Source organism: Syngnathus floridae, chromosome 21, assembly GCF_059516105.1.
Source record: "Syngnathus floridae isolate MCC-2025c chromosome 21, RoL_Sflo_1.0, whole genome shotgun sequence".
Classification (NCBI taxonomy): Eukaryota; Metazoa; Chordata; class Actinopteri; order Syngnathiformes; family Syngnathidae; genus Syngnathus; species Syngnathus floridae.
In genome coordinates this window covers 7,933,635-7,958,845 of record NC_142433.1, presented here as the reverse complement: position 1 = coordinate 7,958,845, position 25,211 = coordinate 7,933,635, and the positions used below count along the sequence as shown (strand labels likewise).

Below are 25,211 nucleotides of genomic sequence, written 5' to 3'. Positions count from 1 at the left end.
ATGGACACACACCAGTCAAACAAGCCCTCAAGCTTGCGGCTTCTTCTTGTCCATGCCACAGCTTGGGTGTAATGAGTGATAATTCCCCACTTAGACTTCCAATGTGATTCTTGAGCAGATGATCCGTGACGTCGCGCTTGGGCTCCAAATTTTTTCTGTTATTCCAGGGGCGGGCAATCCTTGTTGCAATACACCTGATTCAAATGATCAGAGTCGTTAACCAGCTTCTGCGGACCTTGCTAATTATCTGACCATTTGATATAGGTGTGTTGCAACAGGGTGACATAGAAAACATGCAGGAGGACACCGGCACTCCAGGACCGAGATTGCCCAACCTGCGTTATTCCCATTGCAAAGTAGCTCCTTGTTGTCATTGTTGTCTTCTAAATCAGCAAATACTGGATGATACAGTTCCACTCCAGCCCTTACAAAGTGATTAAAAGGCACATTGATAAATTAATGCATCAATGATTTCACCAAAAATGGTACTTGATGACAAATCAAGAAAAATATTTTTAAATTAAAAAAAAATATGTAGAAATATGGATGCGGATGTTTAGTTTTGAAAAATATCACATTTATCGTATATTATTATATCTTATATAATTTTTTGTTATTGTATATTTATTTACTTTATTGAAGAAGAAGCGCAGTCCAATGAGACAGCTCATCGCTACTCTTGGCCCCGCCCCCTCCACCTGGCTTTGCGCACGCAGTCTGCAGGCGTCAGAGCGCCGCTGCTCCTCCACACAAGCGCAGCGCCTGTGCGCCAAAATTGCCCAAAACACCACCAACGGTCCTCTGCACCCACTTCACCTTCTTCATCGACCTTTCCACGGATTTCACCAGCCTGCTAGCCTGCCCCCCTTCCCTTTCTTGCTAAGTACCTCCGCCCCTCCCTCTTTCCCTCCATCCAGCATCCGGACTTTTTTTGGGAAGTACGCGCCGTGGGGAGACAGCCTCGGTCCGTACGCCGAGCTCCGGCGTGGCCGCGGTGCCTTTCCCGAGCACCGCCCCGCAAATCCCACCCCGACGTGCCGCATGGTGGGAATCTCTGACTCCTTAAAGTGTAAGTCGATTTTTATTTATTCACTATTGGATTCTTTTGTCTTCACTTGCCACAAAATGATGACAATTGGATGTGCAAAAACGATTTGGGGAAGACGTGCAAGGATTTGATGTGTGCGTTTGCCAAGAAGTAGACAGCACCTGGCTTGCTTTTGCTGGTGCACATCAGCTCAGTGAAACGTATATTTGCTTGCATTTTGAAACTGATAATTCACGTAAATGCCATTTTTGCAAGATGCTTTCTTGTGTGTCATTGCGTGGGCAGCCTCTCTCCGCTTCTGTCTCTGTGCTTGTGCGTGTAACGCGTTCCTGGCCGTGTTTGGACTCCGGTGGGAAAATTGTTTGCACACGTGCACATGGCGTTGGTGTGATGGTGCCTTGATGAACCAGACAGAAGAATACTTTATGGGGCCGCTTTTATTTTATTTGCGCTATTGTTTGTATTTTTTTGTTTTTATTGTGCAAATTTGTTCATTGGTGATACAGAGATTTTTTATTTAGCAAGCTGGCTGTGTTTAGGAAGGGGGAATAACTGAAAGTAAACAAATAATGCACGTTGGTCATTGTGTGTGTGTGTGTGTGTGTGTGTGTGTGTGTGTGTGTGTGTGTGTGTGTGTGTGTGTGTGTGTGTGTGTGTGTGTGTGTGTGTGTGTGTGTAGGTGTGTGTGTGTAGGTGTGTGTGTGTGTGTGTTGCATTCACACACATACACACAAAGTGACTGTGTATAAACAAGGCGGTGTTGGCTGCTCACTGGCTCGCGGCGTTTTCATCCCCTTGCAACATCCGCCAGTGGTGCTTCCAAGCGGCCATCTGCCTGGACGCCAGTCCACTGCACACCTGGCACACACCGCCACCCCACCCCATGCAAGCCCCCTCTCCCTTTTGGGCCACGAGGTCAAACGCATCAGGCTGCCTGCCGCACATGCACGCACGTACGTGGCCTTGCAATCATGTTGTGGCTTCAACTGATGATTCCTTTCTATTATTTCCTGGGGGAAGATTGGCAAATTCCACAGTTTGAATTGTCAAACATACCACAAAATGTGCAGGATAGTCTCCAAATTGCTCCCCAAAATACGAATGCACACATCAAAAGGCATCACTTTTCAGGAGCATTTGATTTTTTTAGAGAAAAAAGAAAATAAAAATCAAATTTTATACAAATGAAATTCGAACATGCTAATTGTAAATGTGGCAGTAATATTTAAATGTGCCCACAACAATGTGATGACAAGTTTTTCCATCAGTATTTATTATATTTAAGACTGACCAAATTGTGTTCTGTTAAAAATGTTGAATTTTATTTTTTGGGGGGCTGCGTGTTTGATTGATTTGATTTTTGTTGTACCTTGCGCACGTATGGATCGGCCGAGCTTCACTAAGTCTCACAGTGTGTGCTATTGACAGAATCAAGTGTGTGCGCGTGCGCTAGTGACGTTGTCGATCAATAGGCCCATCGATGGTTATCAGCGAGAGGGTGGTATTCGTCGCCACTTATTGAATTTCATCAGCCGTGAAAGATGGTGTTAAGGGACTGAATGTTCGTGTGTGCGCACAAGTTGTGTGTGTGTGCGTGCACGTGTGTTTTATTGTGTGCCTACCTGGCGAGAGTCTTAATATCAAGAGAGAGCCCTACGACATCATTTTATCTGTGGCTGTTGGGAATGTAGCTGCTCAGTGCTAACAGCTTAGTCGCAAATTCCTGTAACGAAAATCACGCCAGTTTAGTCGGATCTTGCAAATCGTAAAGAGAGTCAAATCACCTCCCTCAGTCGCAACTTACATTTGCATTTGTTTGTTTGCTTTTCGTGGCCAACAGAGGGCAGTACAATACGAATATTAGGCATGTCCAATGTCCAGCCCGAGGGCCAAATACGGCCCGCGTCTAAATTTAAGCTGGCCCGAGGCATTGTGTCAAAAAAACAACAATAAATGGCCCGCTGGCACTGTCGCTGGGACCTGCGTGCCCCAGAGCGAACCACAGAAATAAAATTCGTCCTAACGGGAATGCGCATATGAACCACCGCCAATGTTCCCTTTAAGCTGCGCAGCTGCGCAATTGCGCACTGGTCGCGCAGTCTTTGCGCACAAGAAACTCCATGCTGCGCACAAAATAGAATTCTGCATGAACTGATTGATGAATATCTAATGATAGACGTAATCTGATCTAATTAAGTGGATGAGTGATTTTCTTTCTATGCCTTTTTGTAGTGTAAATCAGTAATTGACAGGTGTCCAGCCAATGATATGATATGGTTCACTTACGCTACATATATGTATGACACATATGAGTCCTGCACATCCGTGCCGCGCAGGTTAGCTAGCTAACGACAGTGCGGCGGAGACAAGCGATGCGAATGCTAAATTAGCTAATCATGGCGAAACGAATGAGCAGCGACACATCCACTCGCCAAGACAAAATAAATAAGAGATGCGGCAGTTCTTTTAAGTTTGGATGGCTGTCGGAATGTGTGCAACTACAAGAGGAAACAGTGAAACTAGGTGAGATTTTCTCCTTTTCCAATGAGAAAGGTCTCCTCTGCGAAACATGCAGTGAAGACAAAGTGGCAGGCGAGTTTACTGAGGGAAAAATATGGAAGTTGGACAATCCTCGAGCGTTACATTCACCAGAAACGTTATTTGAAAGCTGTTGAAATTGTACAAAGACAGACACTTGAAAAATTAGAGGGAACATTGACCACCGCTCATGATCGGTTGCGAGCGTGTCTCCTCCGTCCCTTCCTGATCACCCGCACATAAGGATCCGTTTGCAAGATAATCAGTGACACAGACACTTCCTCATTCAAATGTCTAAACACCAAGGACTAAGGCAGGGGTGTCCAAACGTTTTGCAAGGAGGGCCAGATTTTGATAAAGTGAAGGGGCCTGGGGGCCAATCGTTTTTTCGGCCATTTTTTAACTACAAACATTTCATGCAAATACACAGTTATAAAACACATTTCATTCTCCCAATTGTCTTTATTTTTTAAATGACAAAATAACCAAATATAAGCCACTCAGGCAGATGTGAACAACTAAAAACACAAATGCTGCCTTTCATTCATATCTGAAGAGTCCGATAACATTGAACAAACTGTATGAAATACCTTAAATTTGCATGAGTTGCAAATTATTTTTGCCTCATGAACATTTTAAACAGGAGTTAAAAGCAATGCAAAGTTGTCTGTTATAATTAAAACTTAAAACAAATGAATTTTGCTCTTGTCATTTACAATATCTTTCAGAAAGTAATGGTTTGTGTCACGTCTACAGGTTCATAACATCAACAGTATTGATATGGCCACTTCGCAATATTTAATATTAAGTAATATTTACTTTTCATTCACTTTTGACTCACAGCCCTGCGTGAAGAATCGCTGTTGTGATGCCAGTTCAGCTTGGAGCTGCTTCACTTTTTGAGTGCGGTCACTCCCTGTTGGCTTGTCGTATGTGTTTGCATGTTTAGTCTGATAGTGTCTCTTTGGGTTGAAATCCTTAAACAAGGCAACTGTCTCTTTAGAAATTAGACAAACACAATTTCCTTGATTTTCAGTGAAGTATTGTAATTCCCATTTCTCTTGAAGGCGACGGCCCTCAAAGTGAAATTTCCTCGTTTTCTTTGCAGTCGCTAAAGCAGAAATGAGCGGAGTGGTGCTGCCACCTTTTGGTAATACGACGAATTACAGTTTCAAGTTTCATGATTTTTTTTTTTGATTCATAAATAATACATTATAAGACCAAAGCTGCGGGCTGTATGAAATCTGACCGGGGGGCGGATTTGGCCCGCGGGCCGGACTTTGGACATTTGGACTAAAGCGACGCTAAAATCAGAGACGCTGCAAGTAATGCTGCACAGGGAAAGGCAAAAAAAAAAACACGGACTACTGGTGACAGCTGTCTTCTTCTTACTAACTCTACACACTACTATGTGTCCGCGCTGTCCACCCACAGTGATTGCAAAGAACAAAAAGACAATGGATTATTATTTTGTGATTATGAAGTAATTTGGTGCCGATGAAGTTGAAATAAAAAAGATCAAATGGAAAATTATTTAATTTGGATCCAAAATCTGACATGATGCAACCTGGCCTGTTTACTGCAGTTACACAAATATCACCCTTCTTATTAATACAACAATAACAATAATGAAACAAACTTAATACATCTATTAAAAAAATCGACAGCAGATTTTCATTTGTAATATCAATTTATCTGCAGACAGCAAAGGATATAGTTACATAATTACAAGTTCACTTACAATGGAAATGGTTCAAGGAATGTTGGTGCGAATGGTCGGCCCCCATACATTTTCATCAAACCAAATCTGGCCGCCTTGCCAAAAGTTTGGACACCCCTGGAATAGAACAAAGATATTTACCCATTACGCCCGTCTGTGTTTAGAACAACCTCAATGTTGATGCTAATTCCGTTAGCCTGTCTATGGCACTTGTTAGCATTAAGCTAACATAATGGGTTTTGTTCTGGCTTCATTTCTTTGAAGTGTTTTTTGGGTTTTTTTGGGGGGGGGGGGTTTGCTCTGCCGCGTGTTAAATTTGCTGCTGCCGCCGACTGCTTGTCTTTCAAATTTGCTCCCGCAACTCAAGACAAAATCGCCTGACGATGGTTTGTGTTTTTGGTTCGATTTGCCAGAATGCTCGAGAAATGATGCAACAGATTATTTTTTCCGTCTTCCTCCGGGGAAAAGTGCCTCTTGAATTTTGCAAGACCCAAAAGACATTAGCAGCTCCCCTCCAGGCTTTCTATAGACTGCGATTGAGTCGCTAATTAACTGTACTTTCTCGGACGCGCGCACACACAGATGTCTGCCCTGTCTTTCTCTCGCGCTGTTTATTTTCCAGCCTCCATCTGGAGTCTGCTGATATTGTAATCGCCCAAATGCATATTGCCTTCCCCTCACGCACGCACAATGTGCCCGTCGTGACGAGCCCCCTTTCTTATTCTTTTCTTATTCCAAAAAGATAAGCCTCTCTTCTGGATGTGATTGTGTCGGCGTGCAAATGCGCAGGGCGAATCCTTAAAAAGGCGAAGTGAAGACTTTGCCTGCTATCACCTCCGTTCTGCACTCAAAAAGATGGAGTGCGCCAATGTTTGTGTCTGCGGGATTTTGAGACCATTAAGAGCCCAATACACTCACATTTGTCAGAAGGACATTTTAATTTTTTTATACGAGCTGCTGCATTCGGTAGACTTACTTTGAACTCAGGAAAGCAAGTACCATAGGAAATTAAATACAGTATCAAAAATAATCAAATAAGATCGAGATGTCAATTTCACGTCAACATGCCGCCAGAACTGAATCCAGTTTTGCTTTTGATGCGTTTTACGAGTGTCTTGTTGACGCGGCCGACAAACTGCCCGCCGTTGTGAAAAAGTGTCAATTATTTTGTTTGCCGATACAGAAAGTGCTCGACAGTAAAAGCGGCGTCGACGCTCTGGGCAAGAAGAAGAAGAAGACGACGGTCAATTTTCTTTCCATGCGGTCGATAAGTAAAACACCTCATTTAGTTTAACTTGTTCTAAACTAGGCTCAATTACGCACGATGGCAATGTTGAGGAAAGCGGCGCAAAAATTGGACAAAATTCTTGACTCCCTCCACGTGATTATTATTTACTTCCCAATATTTGAAGGCAAGTGCAACTTCATCAAGGTATTATTTTAAAAGCCCAGGATCATAGAGCGAGAGAGAACAACGTCTTGACCAAAGCAATCTCGCAGACACGCAATAAAAAATTGGGGGTAAACTTGTCCCACCTCGTCAGTCCGAGGAATATTTTTGCAGATGTTGCGAGATTGTTTGGCTTTGCGCGGCGATGATTTCTTGGCCATCTGTTTCCTGCAACACCGTCCGTCACCTATGTGTCTTTATTAACATCTGCTTTTGGCTACAGCTCACACCCCCTGCCGCCGCATGTGCTATTAGCATGTCATAGCATTGAGAAAGTTAAATACGTTTCGGTCTTTGACTCCTTTTTTGCCTTGTTTCCATAACTGCAAACTTCCCCGTGGCGTGTTAGCCGTTTGCAACCTGAAAACCCAATTTTTTTAGAACGTGTTTTGCTGGTGAGTGCATTTCCTCCATTTCAAAAATCAAAAAGAGTTCTGAGTGAAAGTGACATATTCCCTTTTCTCTGCATATTTGGCTGAAATTCACACGTGACAGGTCTCCCGAAAAGGCCAGCGGTACCATGGCAGGCTCAGAGCATCGAGCAAGCGAGGAAGCAGGCCGGTCTTAGTGACCGCATGGAATGTTTCCACCAAAATAGCCTCCACAATCACAACGTGGCTGACGGAGACTTGATGGAAAACAGCGGCCGAACGGCCGGGCAACAGGAACCGGGCTGGGCCAGCCAGACAATGGGCCTTCAGAATGAGAGGAACCCAGATAGCCCTGCCGCTCAGGAACCAGAAGAGGAACCTGCAATGGCAGAGGATGGGAACGCCGGGCTGCTCAGGATATGAGCAGACGCACAGTGCTCAGGATGTTTGTTTTTGCTTTTTTTTTTTTTTTTTTTTTTTTTTTTTGTTGATTGGGGCCGCGGATGCAGGAAGCTTGACGGCACCGGGAAGTGCGACCCCGGCTCGTCCTGGCTGTCCTATCAGGCTTCCTCTGAGGCCTGGTGGGAAGCCCACGTTTGCCAAGTCAGAAGACTACTCCACTTGTGGACTCTGAGGCTCTTTCCGGCAGAATTTACAGAAAAGCTGAGGCGAGCATGAAAAGAGCAACAGATTTGTCCCAAATGTTACGATGCGCCATGAATAGCTTAGCATCCGTCTGCAGAGGAGGAAGAGTGCGAAGGCGGGCCCAGATGGTTGGGGACCTGCCGCACGCACCCCGAGTGTGCGAGGCTTCACGCATCTGCTCTCATTGCGCCATTTCGGCTGTTTTGGTGCACCTCCCCAGAGATCGCCCCCACCCCCCCCTCAGAAAATATGCGCCGTACATCTCGGAGTCGCTGTTTTGCTTTCAGCAGCACGACTCGCTACCATCTGTAGCAGTCGGGGGTCTGGCCGCCACTCTTCTCCTCTTCGCTCCTCGCTATATTGATTATTGGCCACCCGGGGAGGCAGCCAGCCCGAGCTAACACCTAGCGGCAGCCCCTCGCGCAGATCCTAAAAGCCTCGGATTGTGGAATGCAGAATTGGAAACATAGAGAAGAAAAAGGTCTATGTGCCTTTTCCTTCCAAAAGCTGCTCGTGTGTTAAGGCAATAAACAAGCCAATACGGATGAGCCCATGTTGTTGTTGTTGTGCAAACATGTCAAGCTGACATTAAACGTGCTGTCTGCATTGAGCACGCTTGTTTCTCAAAGCGAGTCTTTTTATTAGCAAGCGGAGTGTTTCTTGGATCCAAGCGTGGAGCTCGTCTGGCAATTTCACTGCCAAGAGTCTCATTTTGTCATCCTCGCTTTTTTCTTTGTGTCTGCGTTATTGTTGTGATGACATTTGTGGCAGCTCACCTCCATTACTGGCGGTGGAAGAGCGTGTCGGCCTCGTTGGCTCGCAATCATCTCCGCACGCTTTTTCTCTCGCAGAAATAAATTGTTTTGTTGCCTTTTTTTGCGCCCTCGTGTGTGATGAGGACTAAACACGACGACATATGTTAATCAAACGTCTGGATGGCAGCAAAGTGCTGCGAGGATGGGGGCACCAATGACACCACAGAAGAAGCAGGGGGGGGTGACAGGAAGTGGTTGGGAATCAATATCGGCATCCATTAGTTGAACCTAGTGTGATGCACATAACACGCTGGAAGTGCTCGGAAGAAGCAGTTATTGTATGTCACATGGAGTAGTGTTTCCATGGCGACCAGGGTTGTTTTCCTCCCAGTTTTGGTGTTACTCTGTATCTGAAATGTTTTTGTGGTGAAATGGAGCAAGCGTATTTCTAGCAAAATGTTGTCAAGTGCCAGAAGGGCCTATCTTGCCACCTGTGGTTTTGGAAAACCTTCCGCTTTTTCGAAAACAGCGCCTCTAGTGGCAAGCGGGGAAAGTTCGGGTATTGGCTGTTGTCAAGCAGCGTGGTACATGGGGGAAAAAAATGGCTGTGACAAAATGGGGTCAAGCGTCGATAGAAACATGCTCCAATAGATGTGAAACCATTGCAAAGAGTAAAAGTGAGCAGTGTTTTTTATTTTATTTTTATTTATTTTTTCTTGTGTGACGTGTGATTTGGTGGGGGCCCGTGGAAGCTGGAGCAAGGACAAGCCAACGCCAGCGGAGCGTGAAGTCGCTGGTGGTGCACAGATGGTGAGCTGTCAGCGCCCGCCCGCCCACGCATCGGCGCGTGTGCGCGTCTGCGCCCTCCGAGCCGCAGATGGCGCGGCCTCTGCGCTTTCATTGACTTTGAGCTTTAAACGTCAATGCAAATGGCTCCGTTCGTCGACTTGTCCACTCGGGCCGTTACGGCTCCGACCGTACCGCAGCACATCTTTTTGCTCTGGGAGGGTGCGAGGGAGGTGTTTTGGCCGCCCATCTGTGCACGGCGAGCTTGCCACTGTTTCCACACACACACGCATGTGCCCAGCGCGAGGGGCTCTGTGCCAGACAAGCTGTTCGCTGGCTGGTGCTGGCGCGGCGCCAGAGAGAGTGGTGGCATCCATCTGTAGCTCTGCGGCACTCGGGCGGGATGCCGCAGCGGAGCCACAAAGCCACGCGCGCGCTTCTCCCAAACTTCTTTGGTCAGCAAAGTGGCCTGGCGTGACCCCGGCAGGTAGTGCTGGTCCGCAAAATGGAGGCACGCCTTTGGTTGGCGTTAGGGGTGCGCGACTTCAAGGCCGGAGGATTTGACCCCGTTGCTACAACGTATTCTTGAGGCTCATCTGTGCGCCTCATGCCAAGGAGCCGTGTTGACGTTGTTCACTCGAGAAGACAATTAGTGCAACGTGGGTCCGAGACGACAAGGCAACGTCTCATCGTCATCTAACAGTTTTTAAAAAACGTTTTTTTGCTCCAGGGCGGTGACAGATGGCAATGACACACATCACATTTTGGCAATTTATTTATTTAGACAAACACAGCAAAGGACACAACTGATGTTCGACACTACAGATGTTTTGTTGGCCATTGCGCACATCTGTCTGTGTGTGTGTGTGTGTGTGTGTGTGTGTGTGTGTGTGTGTGTGTGTGTGTGTGTGTGTGTGTGTGTGTGTGTGTGTGTGTGTGTGTGTGTGTGTGTGTGTGTGTGTGTGCCTGTGTGTGCCTGTGTGTGCCTGTGTGTGCCTGTGTGTGCCTGTGTGCGCGTGCGTGTGTGTGATGCATGCATGTCATGCGTGCGTGCGTGCGTGTGAGTGAAGGCTTTGGCAGCCATGTTTGTGTGTGTTAATATTTGTGTGATGGACCAGATGGTATTCAGACCTTCAGCGTGCCATTGATGAATCTCCTTCTGTCCTTTTGCTGGCTCGGCACAGTGTAAACACTGCAGCAGAATTCACAAGATTCGGTGGTTTATTACGCCCTCTTGCCTTGTTGTTGTTGTTTTTTCCCGCTTAACGTCAAAATGTAGATAACGCCCTGATATTGTGTTGCTTGTTGCTAACCCGCCACAGTGGTGTCATCCCTTAAGACGTGTCAAAATGCCCTCAGAAGAAAATGAATAATTTTGACAAAAACCCAAAACATAGATGAGAAATAGCCAATAGATAGAATAAATGAATTGCATGAATTTCAAGTTAGGTTGTTTGAAGTTGTTGTTCACTAACTAGCAAATGATGTCACAAGGATTTATTATTTTGTTAGCAGATGAAAAGAAATAATGTGGCAAGGCTATGTTGGCTGTGACACGTTCACGTGAGTTCGTGATGAAAGAGCTCATCATCCTGCCAAACGCTGTCGCAGTTGTCGCTGCTTGCACAATTCCAGACCAACGCCAACAAAATGTTCGGCGCAAATGTGAAAAGATTTGGAGACAAAATCGGTAGGGGGGGATTTTTATTGATTTAGGCTTTGCTTAGAATTGAGAGTTAAATTGTGCTTAGCCTTGGACAATAGTTAGTAACAAACAATACAAAGTAGGTCAAACTAAAACAAAAACGTTTTTGTAAATGAAATTAAATTAAAAAAATAACTGAAACTACATTTACTAAGCTAACCAAAAATCAAAACAAGCTCTGGTGTTTTCAAATGTTTTGTTCACATTAACATAAATTAGCGTTTTTCTGTGTTTAGATTTTTTTTTCCCTGCCTGAGAGTGCGCCATTTTGGGACAAGGCTGCACTCCACAATTTGTTTGCATTAAAATCAATTAGCGTGTTTGACTTGGGATCGGGGACTGTTAACTTCGTGATCTTTGGGAATCTTCCAAGATGTTCATGTTTTGATCATGTTGGTTAAACATGATGCTTTTTTTTGGTGTGTTTTTGGGAGGTGCACCATTTTGCAATGTTGTGTTAGAGGCAGCCCTTTACATTTCTGCGTGTTTGTTTGTTTGTTTGTTTGTTTGTTTGTTTGTTTGTCTTTCTGTCTGTCTGTCTGTCTGTCCGTTTGTTTGTTTGTTTGTTTGTTTGTTTTTTCCAAATTGCTGTTGCTACTTTCAGAGTGATTGTCTTGTTGGCGGTGAGGCAGTTGGTACGCCCTCTTGCCCGGCTCCTTCATTGCAGCAGCGGCACTTTTGTTTGGTCGGCCGAGTGATGCAACCTGCGTGTAACCACGGCAACGCGCGTGGCGAGCCGGCTGGGCATCGAACCGCATATCTTTGGCCGGGGGAATGATTTGGTAAACACGGGTGATCATGTTCTAGCGCGGTGAATGCGAAGGGGCCGAGCGGCTGATGTAAGGCCAGCAACATCCTGGTGGGGAGCGGCGGGTGCCTACGTGATGCGCTCAACCTTCGTTTTTTAATCAATGTCCTAATGGTGGACCTGAAAGAGACTGCTGGCTCTACTTCACTCAAAGGTCGCTGTAGTTTAGGGATTCTGTGGTGCGCACATCTATGTGAAAATGTAACATTTGTGCAATGATCACATTATTTATTCATTTATTTATTATTTGTTTGTTTATTTATGTATTTGTTTGTTTATTTATATATTCATATTCATCATCTCGCAGTACGTGCAACAAAAAGCATGGCTTGCATGTCCAGCAACAATTCAGTAAGTGCATTTAATGAAGAGCCGTAAGAGACCCGCGGGATTGCACGGCAAACACTCGCGGCCTCCATCAATAATTTGAAGTGGCCGCTCTCGTCCATAATGGCGCGCCTTTCTTCCTCCGCGTCCATCAATTCCCCCGGCCACAGCATTTCGGAGAAGTCGTAGAGCTACTTGGGCAAAGTCAAAGCCTTTTCCATAAAGGCTGCCCGCGCTCGTCGATAGGCGGCCGGTTGGTCGGGGAGGGTCCCACGCCCCCTCTCACGCACGCAGATCGCCCGGCCCGGCCGCCCGTATTAAATGGACGAGAGACGCGCGTTAAGCGCACTCGTTAAGTCTTAACATGCCGAGCGTGCTGCCTGTATGCCGTGCCAGCTTTGTTTTCAAGGTTGTTTAAGGTGGACTTGTGAATTATGCATGGCACGCCTCCATGCGGACGAGCTGTCAGGAATATTCATCTCGGCGTCAGCGATGAAAATCGAATGTAATTGTTTTGGGCGCAGTACGGCGGTCACACGACTATAGAAGACGAGCCCAAGCTAGCAATGCGAGGCTAACCTTGACTCGCAAAGGCACGCGACAATTGTAACATTTCAAAATGAATGGCAAAAATGACATTTTCCCATGTGTGTTTTTACCATTTTCAATATTTCTTTGGGGTTCAAAGGCGCTTCTTTTGCTTGCTAATTGTCGTGAGCGACTGAGCGAGCACACTGTACGCGCACTTTATTTGTCTTGGCCTCACGCTGACGTGTTTTTATGCCCGTGTAAGGACTTTTGCCTCCTACGGCAGCTCAGTGATTAATCACTTTGGCTTCTCGTATGTTTTTCATTATTTTTTCACGTTGCCAGCAGCCGGGCAAAACGAAAAGTACGAGTGAACTTTCCAAAGTCTGCGCTGTAAATCATCCGCACGCGTGCGTTCTGTCGGAATGGGCGCAATTAGATGACGACTCGCTGTCGGACGCGCGTGTTTTCAACGTCAAGCTAATGAATTCAAGCGTGAAAAATGGGCAGCAAGGCGCTTGCCAAAAGCGCCTCAGTTTTGCGCACTTAACGTTTTGGTCACGCTAACGGGCTTAAACACTTTGCACAAATATGAAGAGAAAGTATCAAAAGCTATTCAAGAAAAGCCCAGAAGGGAAAATATGGGCTTTAAAAACCCTTTTTCATCAAAACCACCACCAAACCTTCTTATCAATTGCCCCTCCGTGTAACAATTGTCAAATGGCAATAGCGGACGACATACCAGCGGGCACAGATGGCGCTGTAATGGGTGCTCGCTGCATGGCGCAATTTCGCTCTTGCTCACATGACGACGCCGCATGTGCAGCAGTGTCACCCCGCTGTCTGTGAAAAAAGGCGCTCGCTACTCTGCCTTGGCCTTGATGCGCTTCCATCTTCCTACAGGTCGCCCTGGGAAGCGCTCCACCATGCCCGACTCACCTGCGGACGTCAAGACGCAGTCCAGGTTAACCCCACCCGCCATGCCTCCCCCGCCCAGCACGCAAGGACCTCTCCGAAACAGCTCCTATACCCCGACCACCCGTGAGTGCATCCCACTTTTCCGCATAGATTAATTTTGTACCGGGGACCATGAATGTGTGTTGCCTTGCTTGTTGAGTGACGTCACCCTAAACTTGGGATGCCAATGAAGACTTTCAAACTGCCAAAAGCCGGATGCAATTTGTTACACATTGGTCTGTGGTTATATTTCAACACTTATTCATCCACTTTTTTTGCAGTCTGTTGTTTTTGGGGTGACAACTTTGGGGCTAATTCCGGCAATGTCATGCCTACTCCAAGGTAGTCACAGGACAGTACTGACATTCCTGGAGCCAATGAAAACATTAACATGGCAACATGGCGGAGGGAGAGGGGAAATGGGGGGGGGTTCTTATTTAGGAACTTTCTTTCCTTCTTTCATTGATTTACGGCTTGACTTGAACTGTTAGCAGATGTGTCGCATGTTTGGATGGCAGCTAGAGGAGGAGGCGCCATTTCATCTCACTAAACACACACACACACACACGCGCGCACGCACACACGCACGCACACAAAATCTTCAGTGGTATTTAAAAGAAGGGATGAGAATGCAATTTTTATGTAAAAAATTATTTTGAAATTCTAAATTTTAATGTCATATTTTTGTCATAGTTAAGTTAGTTTGGTTCAGACGTTTATCATATTTTTATGCAGGCCAAAATGTCTATTAATTACTATGTTTATGATAAGCTAGTTTGGCTCTGTCAAGTGACCAATTGTTGTTGGGATTTTTCAAGGTTTCTCCCCTCCCCCGGTGACGAACGGCAGCAGTAGCCACTCGCCCACGGCGCTGAATGGGGCGCCGTCGCCACCCAACGGCTACGGCAACGGGCCGGGCTCATCCTCGTTGTCGCTGGCCAATCAGCAGCTGCCACCAGCGTGTGGCGCCCGGCAGCTGAGCAAGCTCAAGCGCTTTCTCACCACGCTGCAGCAGTTCGGCAACGACATCTCGCCCGAGATTGGTGAACGCGTGCGCGCACTCGTCCTCGGATTGGTGGTGAGTCGCGCCCGCTTCACGAGGCACTTTGCCACCCCTACTCTACCCCTGCCCTAACCCCAGCCTGACAGCCATGATTCCGATTTAAAACCCCATTGAGTGCGAGGAAGGGATCGAACGTCGGGATGCTATTTTTGGAAACTCCTGTTTGAGTCTCCATTCCTCCCTCCCTCCCTCCACCGCCGCTAATGAGGCGCTTTGGCGGCTCCGGGGAGCCGAGGCGCAATCTGCGCCGACAGATGCGTCAAAATTCAGTGGTGGGAAATGACGGCGCCAAAGGAGGAGGAGGCAACGCGAATCCGTGTTTTGTTCCGTTTCCTCTTTTTTTTCTTCTCGCCTCAGCGCGCGGTGTCAATCATCTTCTGGTCGTGTCGCTGAGGGAGGCCCACATGAGCTCAGAAATCGTCTTTGTTTGTCGAGCAGAATGAACCATAAAGTTTGATCTGTGTTAGCAATTCCAACATCGGTGCGTCCCCTTGCAGTAAATGCCTTGAGCTACCTCTGGCCGACTTCGAGTGCTCATTTCAAACTCCGAGTGGCCATCATTTGAAACCTTGTTCAAGACCCCGCTTTAAAACGCCGTCCCTGATTTCTAGCGTACTTTGAAACCCCGAGTGACGATTTTACAAAACTAATTGTGAGTACAAGTTGTGATTGTTTAATGAGGATCGTAAACATCGACTTGTAAACAAAAGAAAGCGACTGATGTCAAACAAGCTCGCCGGCGTCTTGTTTTCTTGTGCTGCGACTCCACTTACTTGATTTATTTGTTTTTGTCAAAGAAAAGCAGATATTTGTTCCTCTCAACCCGTGCGCCCATGTGCTTCCTGTTAGCGCGCACATGCGCTCGCTCTCCCAGCGAGGACGATTCTCAATGTCTTCCACATGGATGTGTGTGCGTGTGTGCGTGTGCGCGTGTGCGCGTGTGTGTATGTGCGTGCATGTGTGCGTGTGTACAGAATTCCACACTAACCATCGAGGAGTTCCACTGCAAATTGCATGAAGCCACCAACTTCCCCCTGCGACCTTTTGTCATCCCCTTCCTCAAGGTAACAACTTTGTCATCGTCTTAAGATGTACTTGAGCTTTGTTTTATTTATTTTTTTAGGTCATTCCTTTAATCCAAGTCTTTCTCAAGACTCGTTTTAGTAAGTTAAGTTTCCGTCAACTCTAATAATTTGGTGGACGTCATTGGCAAGAAATCACGAAAATAGCTTTTGCTGCTTATTCTTTTTTTTTTTTTTTTCCCCTTCTTCTCCATCGCTAGTTTTCCTCCTCTCTTACTTCCCCCAAGTCTAAATTTAGTGTCTCCCCGCTGTGGGACCTTGAATGCCACTGAGCATATGGCAGGCGAGTGTGCCCGTGCGTGTGCTCGTGCATGTTCATGTTTATAGGTGCGTGGAAGCCCAGCTGCAGCAATGGCTGTATTTCACCATGCATGCTAATGTTAGCGCGCGCGGCAGGCTAAGCGAGCCTTTGCGTGGAACCCGAAGATTGCTCGGCACTTTACATTGGTGGGGGGAAACACCATTCGGCCCGCTGACAAAGTGGAAGCAGATGAGGACTTAATTAGCGCTTAGCATGCACTTTGATGTCCCTTTTTAGATGGATCGAGAGATAAATACTTTATTGATCCCGAGTCAGGCGACCTGAGATGGCACTCTTGGAATGCTTTTTTTCTTTTTGCCACTGCAGGCCAACCTGCCGCTCCTGCAGCGTGAGCTCTTGCACTGCGCCCGTCTGGCCAAGCAGAACCCAGCACAGTACCTGGCACAGCACGAGCAGCTGCTGTTGGACACCAGCACCTCGTCGCCCGTCGACTCAGCCGACCTGTTGCTCGACGTCAATGACAACGGCAAGAGGCGCACACCTGACAGGTGGGCCTCCCTCCGTCCGCTCAAATAACACTCGATACCGCTCTCTTTCGTACAAATGAGACATTTCCGTCGTACAAATTAATGCGTGAAAACCTAAAATGCTGCACGTTGTATGTCAGTTGAGTCGTGCATCGCAGGATCTCAACCATTATGCAGACATCTCTGTGGGCGCATTGTTGCTACGGAGAGGGGGAAGTGAGCGTGGGGGGAAGGGGGTGGGGCGGAGAGGGAGGCTGGGGATGACAGAGGAGGGACGGAGGGGAAAGGAGCATATGGAGGGTTGCGGATGAGCATTAGGAGCCCATAAAAACAGCTCATTAACAAGTTCAATCTGTTCATGGGGGGGCAGGGGGAGGGATTTAACTGTCAACACACGCACTCACACGCACACAAGCACCTGGCTACATTCATCTACTGCAGACCTGGGCAAAATACGGCCCGCGGGCCCGCATGAGGCCAATCGTAAATTATATTTGATTACAACTTAATTTAAAAAATTAAAATGAAATCAGTGTCGTGCATGCAATACAACTGTTTTGCTTTTATTTTGAAAGGCGTCGCACTTCCGTGTAGCGTACGTGTATGTGAGCTGTGCGTGAAGGTGAACAGTGCGAAGTAACGCTGCCCGAGAAATGTGTGCTGACCCTCAGAAAAGAAAAGTTGACAAGGATCGCCGTGTTTTCAACAAAACATGGACTGCCAAGTATTTCTTTACAGAAATGAAAGGTAAAGCCATGTGCCTGATTTGTGGTACACAGGTCGCTGTGTTTAAAGAATATAATTTGAGTCGCCACTACACGATCAAGCATGAGAAAAAAAATACATCTGTCTGATAAACAGCGCGCATCAGGCTGATGCATTGCTAGCAAAACTGCAAGCCCAACAAGGACTTTTTATTAAAGAAGTTAAGAATAAATTGTACTGATTAATGATTCTTTTTCATTTGACCTATACACCAGAATTTCAAATAGCTTAATATAAATATAAACAGAATAATTGTATTCTTCTAATTATCAGTACCAGCTATTCAAAATAAATAATTTAGTGCATTTTACAATGGAAGAAATTGAGCAGGTTTAAATTATCGTAGGTGTGGCCCTCTGACACAACTCAGGTTTTTCATGTGGCCCCTTGTAAAAATTAATTGCCCACCCCTGATCTACTGCAACAAAATCAGATGAAAGCGACTTGCAACAAACGGCATTTTGTTGTTAGTGGACTCGCGTTAGCATCATTAGCGAATTGAATTCACTGACACGCAACAAAATGTGACCATGCTTTACGACAAAGTCACACTACTGACGCAATGCGGGTCATCTCTGAACGCAAAGCAAGCGTGTTTGAAGTACACAATGTGTTCATGTCCAGAAGCAAAGAGAACGGCTTCGAGCGCGACGGCGCCTTGCACGGTCCTGATGTACATCCGAGCAAGCGGCCGTGCACCGTCAGCCCCGCCCAGCGCTTCAGCCCGTCCAACGGCGTGGCGTACCCGCCCAACGGGCTGGGCCACCCGGGGGGCCCGCTGCCCCCGCCGCCGCAATACCGGCTGGATGACATGGCCGCCGCCCATCACCACTACCGCCACCCGCCCACCAGTCACAGGGAGATCCGCGAGAGGGCCCGAGCCATCGGTACGTGGGTCCGCTTCGTGTCACGTGTCCAATTCAATTGCTTTTCATGTGTGCTTTTCACTCACACACACACACACACACACACACACACACACACACACACACACACACACACACACACACACACACACACACACACACACACTTCTGAAGACGGAGTAAGCTCAAAATAGTTTGTTGTTTGAACCGCAACAAACTGTTGCAAAGGTCTTTGTTGCTGCAAAAAAAAGAAAAAAAAAACAAGCCCGTCACTAATATGAATAACCCCTTTTCAACTTTTTGACTCTGCTGTAGCAGCAAGGAGAAGAGCCGGGCGCATTTCCCATCCACAGGTTCCAAGCGTTGCGCGGCGTTTGCATCACTTCTTGTCAGAGCCCAACAACTGAATCATGTTTTAATCATGGGCCGCCTGTCGGAGCTTCAGCTTGCCTTTGTGCGTGGGTCTCTTTGCAGGCATCCACGGTGCAGGGGGCCGCCAGGACGAGGTGATCGACCACCGGCTGACGGACAGGGAGTGGGCTGAGGAGTGGAAGCACCTTGACCATGTAAGAAAAGTAATAACATTTTTTTTCTATTTTCTCACTGCATCCTCTGCTCATCATCGCAATAGCCAACCACTTTGTTTTGTCCCTTTTGCTCTGGATTTGCTGCAACAATTTTATATTCACTTTGAATTATTTCATCATCATCCTTCATTGTCTCATGTCTTGATTTGAAAAACTAAAAATGAGTTGAACTCTTCAATAGGTTTAAAATATTTTAATGAATAGCTGAATTGGATATTGATATTGGCCATGTTGATGAAGGCAACCTTTTTTGTTGACCACGTCAACCTGGCGTCTTGTGGTGTCCCGCAGCTGCTCAACTGCATCATGGACATGGTGGAGAAGACGCGGCGCTCACTGACGGTGCTGCGACGCTGCCAGGAGGCCGACCGCGAGGAGCTCAACTACTGGATCCGGTGCTACAGCGACGCCGAGGAGCTCAAGAAAAGCGCCGCCGCTTCTGCCGCCGCTTCCAGTGGCCAGTCCAGGCAGCAGAGCCCTGTAGCGCAGGACAACACCACAACAGGTTGCTTAACAATTTTATTTGTCTTCAATATTTGAAAGTGGCATTCCATAAGGCGCACATCTTAGCCCCTTGTCATTTATTGCTATGCTATGTTGTCCAGCTTTACCCAATACAAAGTACACCTTCAATAAGGTTTACCAAACATGTACACTCACGTCATCTGTGTATGTGTGTGGCTTGGGAAGAGGCTCTCATGTCCTTGTGTTGTTTTCTATGCTAGCTGACCAGATTGTTGTGTCTTCATGTGCATGTAGCAGGGAGTGGCTAATGACAGTACGTGTTTGTCAGACATTCACAGGGAGCTTCTGCATCGGCCTGTTTCTGGCTACGTCCCTGAGGAAATCTGGAAGAAAGCGGGTGAGCCACACACAAATGCACGCACACACACACACACGCACACACTTTCTTATTGCCTCTCGGCGAGTGTGCCAGCCATCTTGCCTGGTAGAAAGCGCAGGTGATTCTAACTCAGAGTTGAGGGAGGAGGAGGAAATGTGTTTTTGAATCCCCCTATTCTTGTGATCATGTGAGATTGCTTGGTTTTTTTTGCTTATAAAAATTTGACCCAATTTTTGTAATTTTGACCATTTTCCCTTGGTCTTTTTTTGCTTTAACATGCAACTATAATCATATTTTTTCTCCTACTTTATTCATGTTAATTGATGAATTTTTTTTTCTTTTCACTTTTTATCTTGAAAAATTTCCCATTATACCACTTTACTGTGGAATTTTTTACGTTTACTTTTTTCTCCTTTGTCATATGACATTATTCCTCATACACTGACGCATTTGTATTTTATATTTTTCTACACGAAGACAATTGTGGGAGTTGCCGATCACGACTGCGTCCGAGACGCAGACGAGCGCTTTTCCATTTGCTGAAAAGATGAACGCAAACGACGCGGCCGAGTAATATGCATTTAAATTGAATCTGGTGTCACTTCCGTCGGCGTAATCGCAATTGCACGCACGACACACACTTCAGCCGCCAGCGCTGGCAGGGAAGAAAAGAGCCTCCATTTTAATGAGCCCTCGTTTGACCCGCAAAACAAACGTGCTGGAATTGTAAAAACAAGTGTAAGGCCATTAAGTTATGTGAGAGGAACGTTTCCGCACAGAATGATGTCGTTATCTTCTTTTCTTGGTACACCGCCGTTTCACGCCGGGCTTTTGGTTTTGCCCTACGGGGAGATTGCAAAATATATTTTCTTGTTTGTTTTTGTTTGACAACAATGGCAAGCGAGTGAGTGAAGAGACGAAGGTTCTGCTGGGAAAACGTTTACAGTTGGTGATAAATATTCAAGCGCCTTTCGTTGCTCGCCGGCCGGCCGGGCCTTGGGGACGTCGCGATGGAAATGCATCATTTAAATAGAAATTGCCTCATTTGCATATGCAATTAGTTTAGTTGCGGGCTTGGTGGGAGCGACAGCAAGGCACAATTAGCACAATTAGTCGCATTCTTTGCTTTTGGCCAAACAAAATATTTTGGACGCAGAAATGGATGCATAAAGACCCAATGCGACACACTTAAAGGCAAAATTAATGATAGCTTTTTCTGTTGCTATTTCATCAAACATTGCTTTTCTCGTATGATACGTTTTTCCCCTCATACGTTCGGACTTTTTTCACATTTTCAAATTTTGCAATGTAATGGTCGTGGGTGCGTAAGGACTGACTTTGTGTGTGTGTGTGTGTGTGTGTGTGTGTGTGTGTGTGTGTGTGTGTGTGTGTGTGTGTGTGTGTGTGTGTGTGTGTGTGTGTGTGTGTGTGTGTGTGTGTGTGTGTGTGTGTGTGTGTGTGTGTGTGTGTGTGTGTGTGTGTGTGTGTGTGTGTGTGTGTGTGTGTGTGTGTGTGTGTGTGTGTGTGTGTGTGTGTGTGTGTGTGTGTGTGTGTGTGTGTGTGTGTGTGTGTGTGTGTGTGTGTGTGTGTGTGTGTGTGTGTGTGTGTGTGTGTGTGTGTGTGTGTGTGTGTGTGTGTGTGTGTGTGTGTGTGTGTGTGTGTGTGTGTGTGTGTGTGTGTGTGTGTGTGTGTGTGTGTGTGTGTGTGTGTGTGTGTGTGTGTGTGTGTGTGTGTGTGTGTGTGTGTGTGTGTGTGTGTGTGTGTGTGTGTGTGTGTGTGTGTGTGTGTGTGTGTGTGTGTGTGTGTGTGTGTGTGTGTGTGTGTGTGTGTGTGTGTGTGTGTGTGTGTGTGTGTGTGTGTGTGTGTGTGTGTGTGTGTGTGTGTGTGTGTGTGTGTGTGTGTGTGTGTGTGTGTGTGTGTGTGTGTGTGTGTGTGTGTGTGTGTGTGTGTGTGTGTGTGTGTGTGTGTGTGCATACGTGTGTGCGTGCGCTCCTTCCAGAGGAGGCGGTGAACGAGGTGAAGCGTCAGGCGGTGTCGGAGCTGCAGAAGGCCGTGTCGGAAGCCGAGCGCAAGGCCCACGAGATGATCAGCGGCGAGCGCGCCAAGATGGAGCAGACGGTCGCCGAGGTCAAGCGACAGGCAGCCGAGGACGCGCTCTCTATCATCAACCAGCAGGAGGACTCCAGCGAGGTCAGAAAAAACGTTGCCACAAAAGTTGCGTAACAAAAATTAGGATGTAATTGGAGGCAAAACTTTGAATAAACATGTCATATTATTTCAGTCAGCTAAGTAAGCTAACAAATGTCATATCAGTACAAATGCTACAGTTCCATGCATCTATTCTTTATCCTCTGTGAAGAACCATGTCTGTATAAAGCACCATTTTACATCATAACATGATGATGTTCTGAATGTTGCTATTTTGTTTGTGCAGAGCTGCTGGAACTGCGGGCGCAAAGCCAGCGAGACGTGCAGTGGCTGCAACACGGCTCGCTACTGCGGCTCCTTCTGCCAACACAAAGACTGGGAGAAGCACCATCACGTCTGTGGGCAAACCCTGCAAGCCCAGCCGCCGGCTCCGCAGCAGGAGCACGGGGGCGCTGCCGCCGCCCTCCCCACCCCCGAGACCCCCGCCCCGCTCAGCTCATCGGCCTGCACCCCCAGCAGCTGTGCCAGCAGTCCGGCCCCCATGCCACCCGCCGTCCCCCGCTCTGCCACCCCAAGCACGCCGTCATCATCCTCCGCCCCGGACGGCCACTCGAGGGAGCCACGTACCTCGCAGCGTGATGTGGGTCATATTGACCCGCCTTGACTTTAACAGCAAAGATATTCTTTGCTGCCAGTGAATGAATGTAAATAGACGCTCGCTTTTGGCTCTTCGTCGTCTCGCTCGTTCCCGTCGCCGCTATTCTTGTTGTGTTTTTCTTGTATAATAGACGGAGCAGAGACAGCAAGCGGCGTTGTCCTGCCCCACTAAAAGTTGGATCTGAGTCAACCACCGACGATCCAACTTTCACATTGTTGCAAAGGCAAAGTTGCTGTATTGTCTTGATGCATTTCCAGCCAAGGTGAAGCGTCTTTTGAAAAGCCACTTGTGGTCATTCTCGCCGTCTTGCGTAGAGTTCACATTTGGAGTCTGTGGTTGTCTCAGATGGGCTGTTGGAGTTATAATTCTCCATTCCTGATCGGATTACTCGTGCCCTCCCTGGATTATGACTTTTTTTCCCCACCAATGAGCAAAGATGTGGAATATTCTACTTTCCCTTTTTTTCTCACTTATAACACCTACAATGGAATACAGAGGAATTTGCAAGAACCTTCCAAAACGGTCCAAAATCCGAGTTGGCAAACGACGGAATACAAAATCACAAGAACGCAATGAAAGACATTTTGGATGCGACGAAGGAATGAAATGTTCGGAAACTCGTCACATTTCAAATTGGTGCTCTTTGCTTCCCCCTGCGTTCGTATGCGTCTCGAGTCTTGGCCCAAACGATTTGTACAATTTTGACAATAGACCACACGACGTCTTTACCCCGGTTGGCCGTCACCACGACGACGACGCTTTCGTTTCTTGGCGTGCTTTCATGTGACGCGTATGTACGAGCTGACCTTCCTCCTTCATGCGATTAATTGCTTGCGACATCTCAGAGCTGCTACTCGAATCCGAGCCAGATTTGTTTTTTCTGTGAACTAGCGCAGGAATGCAAACTGTTATTATTTATATTTGTTTTTTTGAAAACCGAAATGTATTTGCACTGTGGTGGGTGTTCCTTATAGAGCATGCAAATTTTTTTTTTCCTGTATGTTAGCGTCGACGCGTTTTGACACTGCAGAACGTGAACAACTCCCCCCCGTCCATTTTTCAACGTGATAGCTACGCTTGGCTCTTCTCACAATAGACAATGGCGCATGTTGGTCGATATTTTGGATTTTGTAGAAAAACGACAAAACTGGAGAACAACAAAAACAAGTCATTTTAACAAACTAATTTTCCAAATGGCATATACTCCGATTGAGAGCTTTAACACTGCAATACACCAGGTTACGCACCCGCCCACACACCCACGCGTGCACACATGCACGCACACACACACACACACACACACACACACACACACACACACACACACACACACACACACACACACACTCAAACACACGTTAAAAACAGCCAAAGATTAACACCGAGCATCAAATCATTATTTTTCCTCCCTCAATGAAACTGGTGACAGGTTGCCAAGCGTCTTGAGTGACTTTTAACTGAATGATTTGAGCAATAATTATAAAAACTGCGGCAACTTCTTTTTTTTTCTATTGGCAGGCATTTTCTCATTCCGCACCCAATTTTTGCTTTAAGTGGCTTGGTGGATTTCTTCCCGTCTTTGCTCTTTTTCATTTGACAATGCCAGTCAGCAGTTGCCAGTGCTTTGCCACCAGTCGCCACCATACCTATCACATACAAACGCTTGGTGCCGCACACACACAAACGCACACGTGCATACACAGCCCATGCATCCACGTGCAACAAAATGTGACCTCAGATGAACGTTGTTCCAGTGCATTGCTAAAGGCTTAAGTGTCCAAAAAGGTGTCTGACACCTCCGAAGCTGTGAAAAATGAAAACTGTTTTCAACATCTTTGTTTTTAGTAGCGACAAACGTGGGTTTAAAAAATATAAAAAAACCACAAAAAAATTGCGTAAATTCTTTTGATATTTTGCTGCCGCTGCAAGTTTCACTCTACCTCTTTTCCACTACTTCTGGTCTTTTATTTCAAAAACAAAGACAACAGGAAAAAAATAACTCAACCCAAAGAGGAAGCTCGTACAGCTGTGCAAAACCATCTTGCTAACAATGCAGACCTCGTCAAGTTGGGTTTTTATCCAACATTTTTGTCTACGTCCTGTAAAAAGAAATGGCCTCAAAAGATTATTGTTGTTCTTTACTACCGAAGAAACCTATTCATAATGTCGTGGTGTTACAAGACCAAAAAACACAAAAACACAACACAAAAAATAGCTAAATTCCTTGGCAAAGACATTCCCAAAATCTGGGTTCTAGCTGGGTCCGAATCGCCAACCCTCTGGATTCTGAACTACCCGCTCTCCTGCCTGAGCCACAGCTGCCACATTCAAAACTCGCATTACGGCAATGTTCATTTTTCTTGGACGTATTTGTTTTTCTTCACGAGTGTCGTTCTTTAAAAGTCGCCCAAAATGGTAAATGTCAGTTGCATTCATCCGGACAGCTCTGGATGAATTTTTTACAGATGGAAGAGTTTCATTTTGATTTCATTTCTTAAGAAATTGATTTAAAGAAAAAAAACAAAATGACAACAAAGAAAAAAAAATTTGGTTGTGCAATAGTGGAGACCACAGCTCGAGAGAGAGAGCTATCGCAGTCTACTATGTCAGAACTGTGCTTTTCTTGTCGACTTGGTTTTTGCGTTCTTTTTCTTGTTCTGATAATGATTGCATTTGGAGGCTGTAAACTAAATGGTCAATCTGTGAAACTTTGCAGTATCATGCTGGTATTGATGTTCTCTTTACGGTGTAATAAAATATCTTATTACCTG

The 25,211-nt window shown here is 46.4% G+C and overlaps 1 protein-coding gene across 5 annotated transcripts; it reads left to right on the top strand.

The window, feature by feature from the left end:
• Positions 1 to 302: 302 nt before the first annotated feature.
• runx1t1 (RUNX1 partner transcriptional co-repressor 1) lies at positions 303 to 25,211 on the top strand. 5 transcript variants are annotated; one of them, XM_088365445.1, is made up of 12 exons: positions 303 to 357; positions 918 to 1,069; positions 13,585 to 13,722; positions 14,457 to 14,716; positions 15,676 to 15,765; positions 16,412 to 16,593; positions 17,962 to 18,224; positions 18,678 to 18,778; positions 19,082 to 19,295; positions 19,584 to 19,652; positions 21,634 to 21,824; positions 22,069 to 25,211. In XM_088365445.1, exons 2-12 carry the CDS (start codon positions 1,042 to 1,044, stop codon positions 22,444 to 22,446), a joined length of 1,914 nt encoding a protein of 637 aa, XP_088221571.1. In that variant the 5' UTR covers positions 303 to 357; positions 918 to 1,041; the 3' UTR covers positions 22,447 to 25,211. The 5 variants fall into 5 exon arrangements, with proteins under 5 accessions (XP_088221571.1, XP_088221568.1, XP_088221567.1 ...); XM_088365442.1 differs by lacking the exon at positions 303 to 357 and having other exon boundaries at positions 667 to 1,069; positions 17,965 to 18,224; XM_088365441.1 differs by lacking the exon at positions 303 to 357 and having other exon boundaries at positions 669 to 1,069.

What these genes read in the sequence shown, in the direction of transcription:
- runx1t1 (XM_088365444.1), top strand. Translation starts at nt 12,538, where the DNA reads ATGCCGTGCCAGCTTTGTTTTCAAGGTTGTTTAAGGTGGACTTGTGAA. An exon ending in GTCAGCGATGAAAATCGAAT is followed by an intron (nt 12,659 to 13,584) that starts GTAATTGTTTTG and finishes ATCTTCCTACAG; the next exon opens with GTCGCCCTGGGAAGCGCTCC. An exon ending in GCAGGACAACACCACAACAG is followed by an intron (nt 19,296 to 19,583) that starts GTTGCTTAACAA and finishes CGTGTTTGTCAG; the next exon opens with ACATTCACAGGGAGCTTCTG.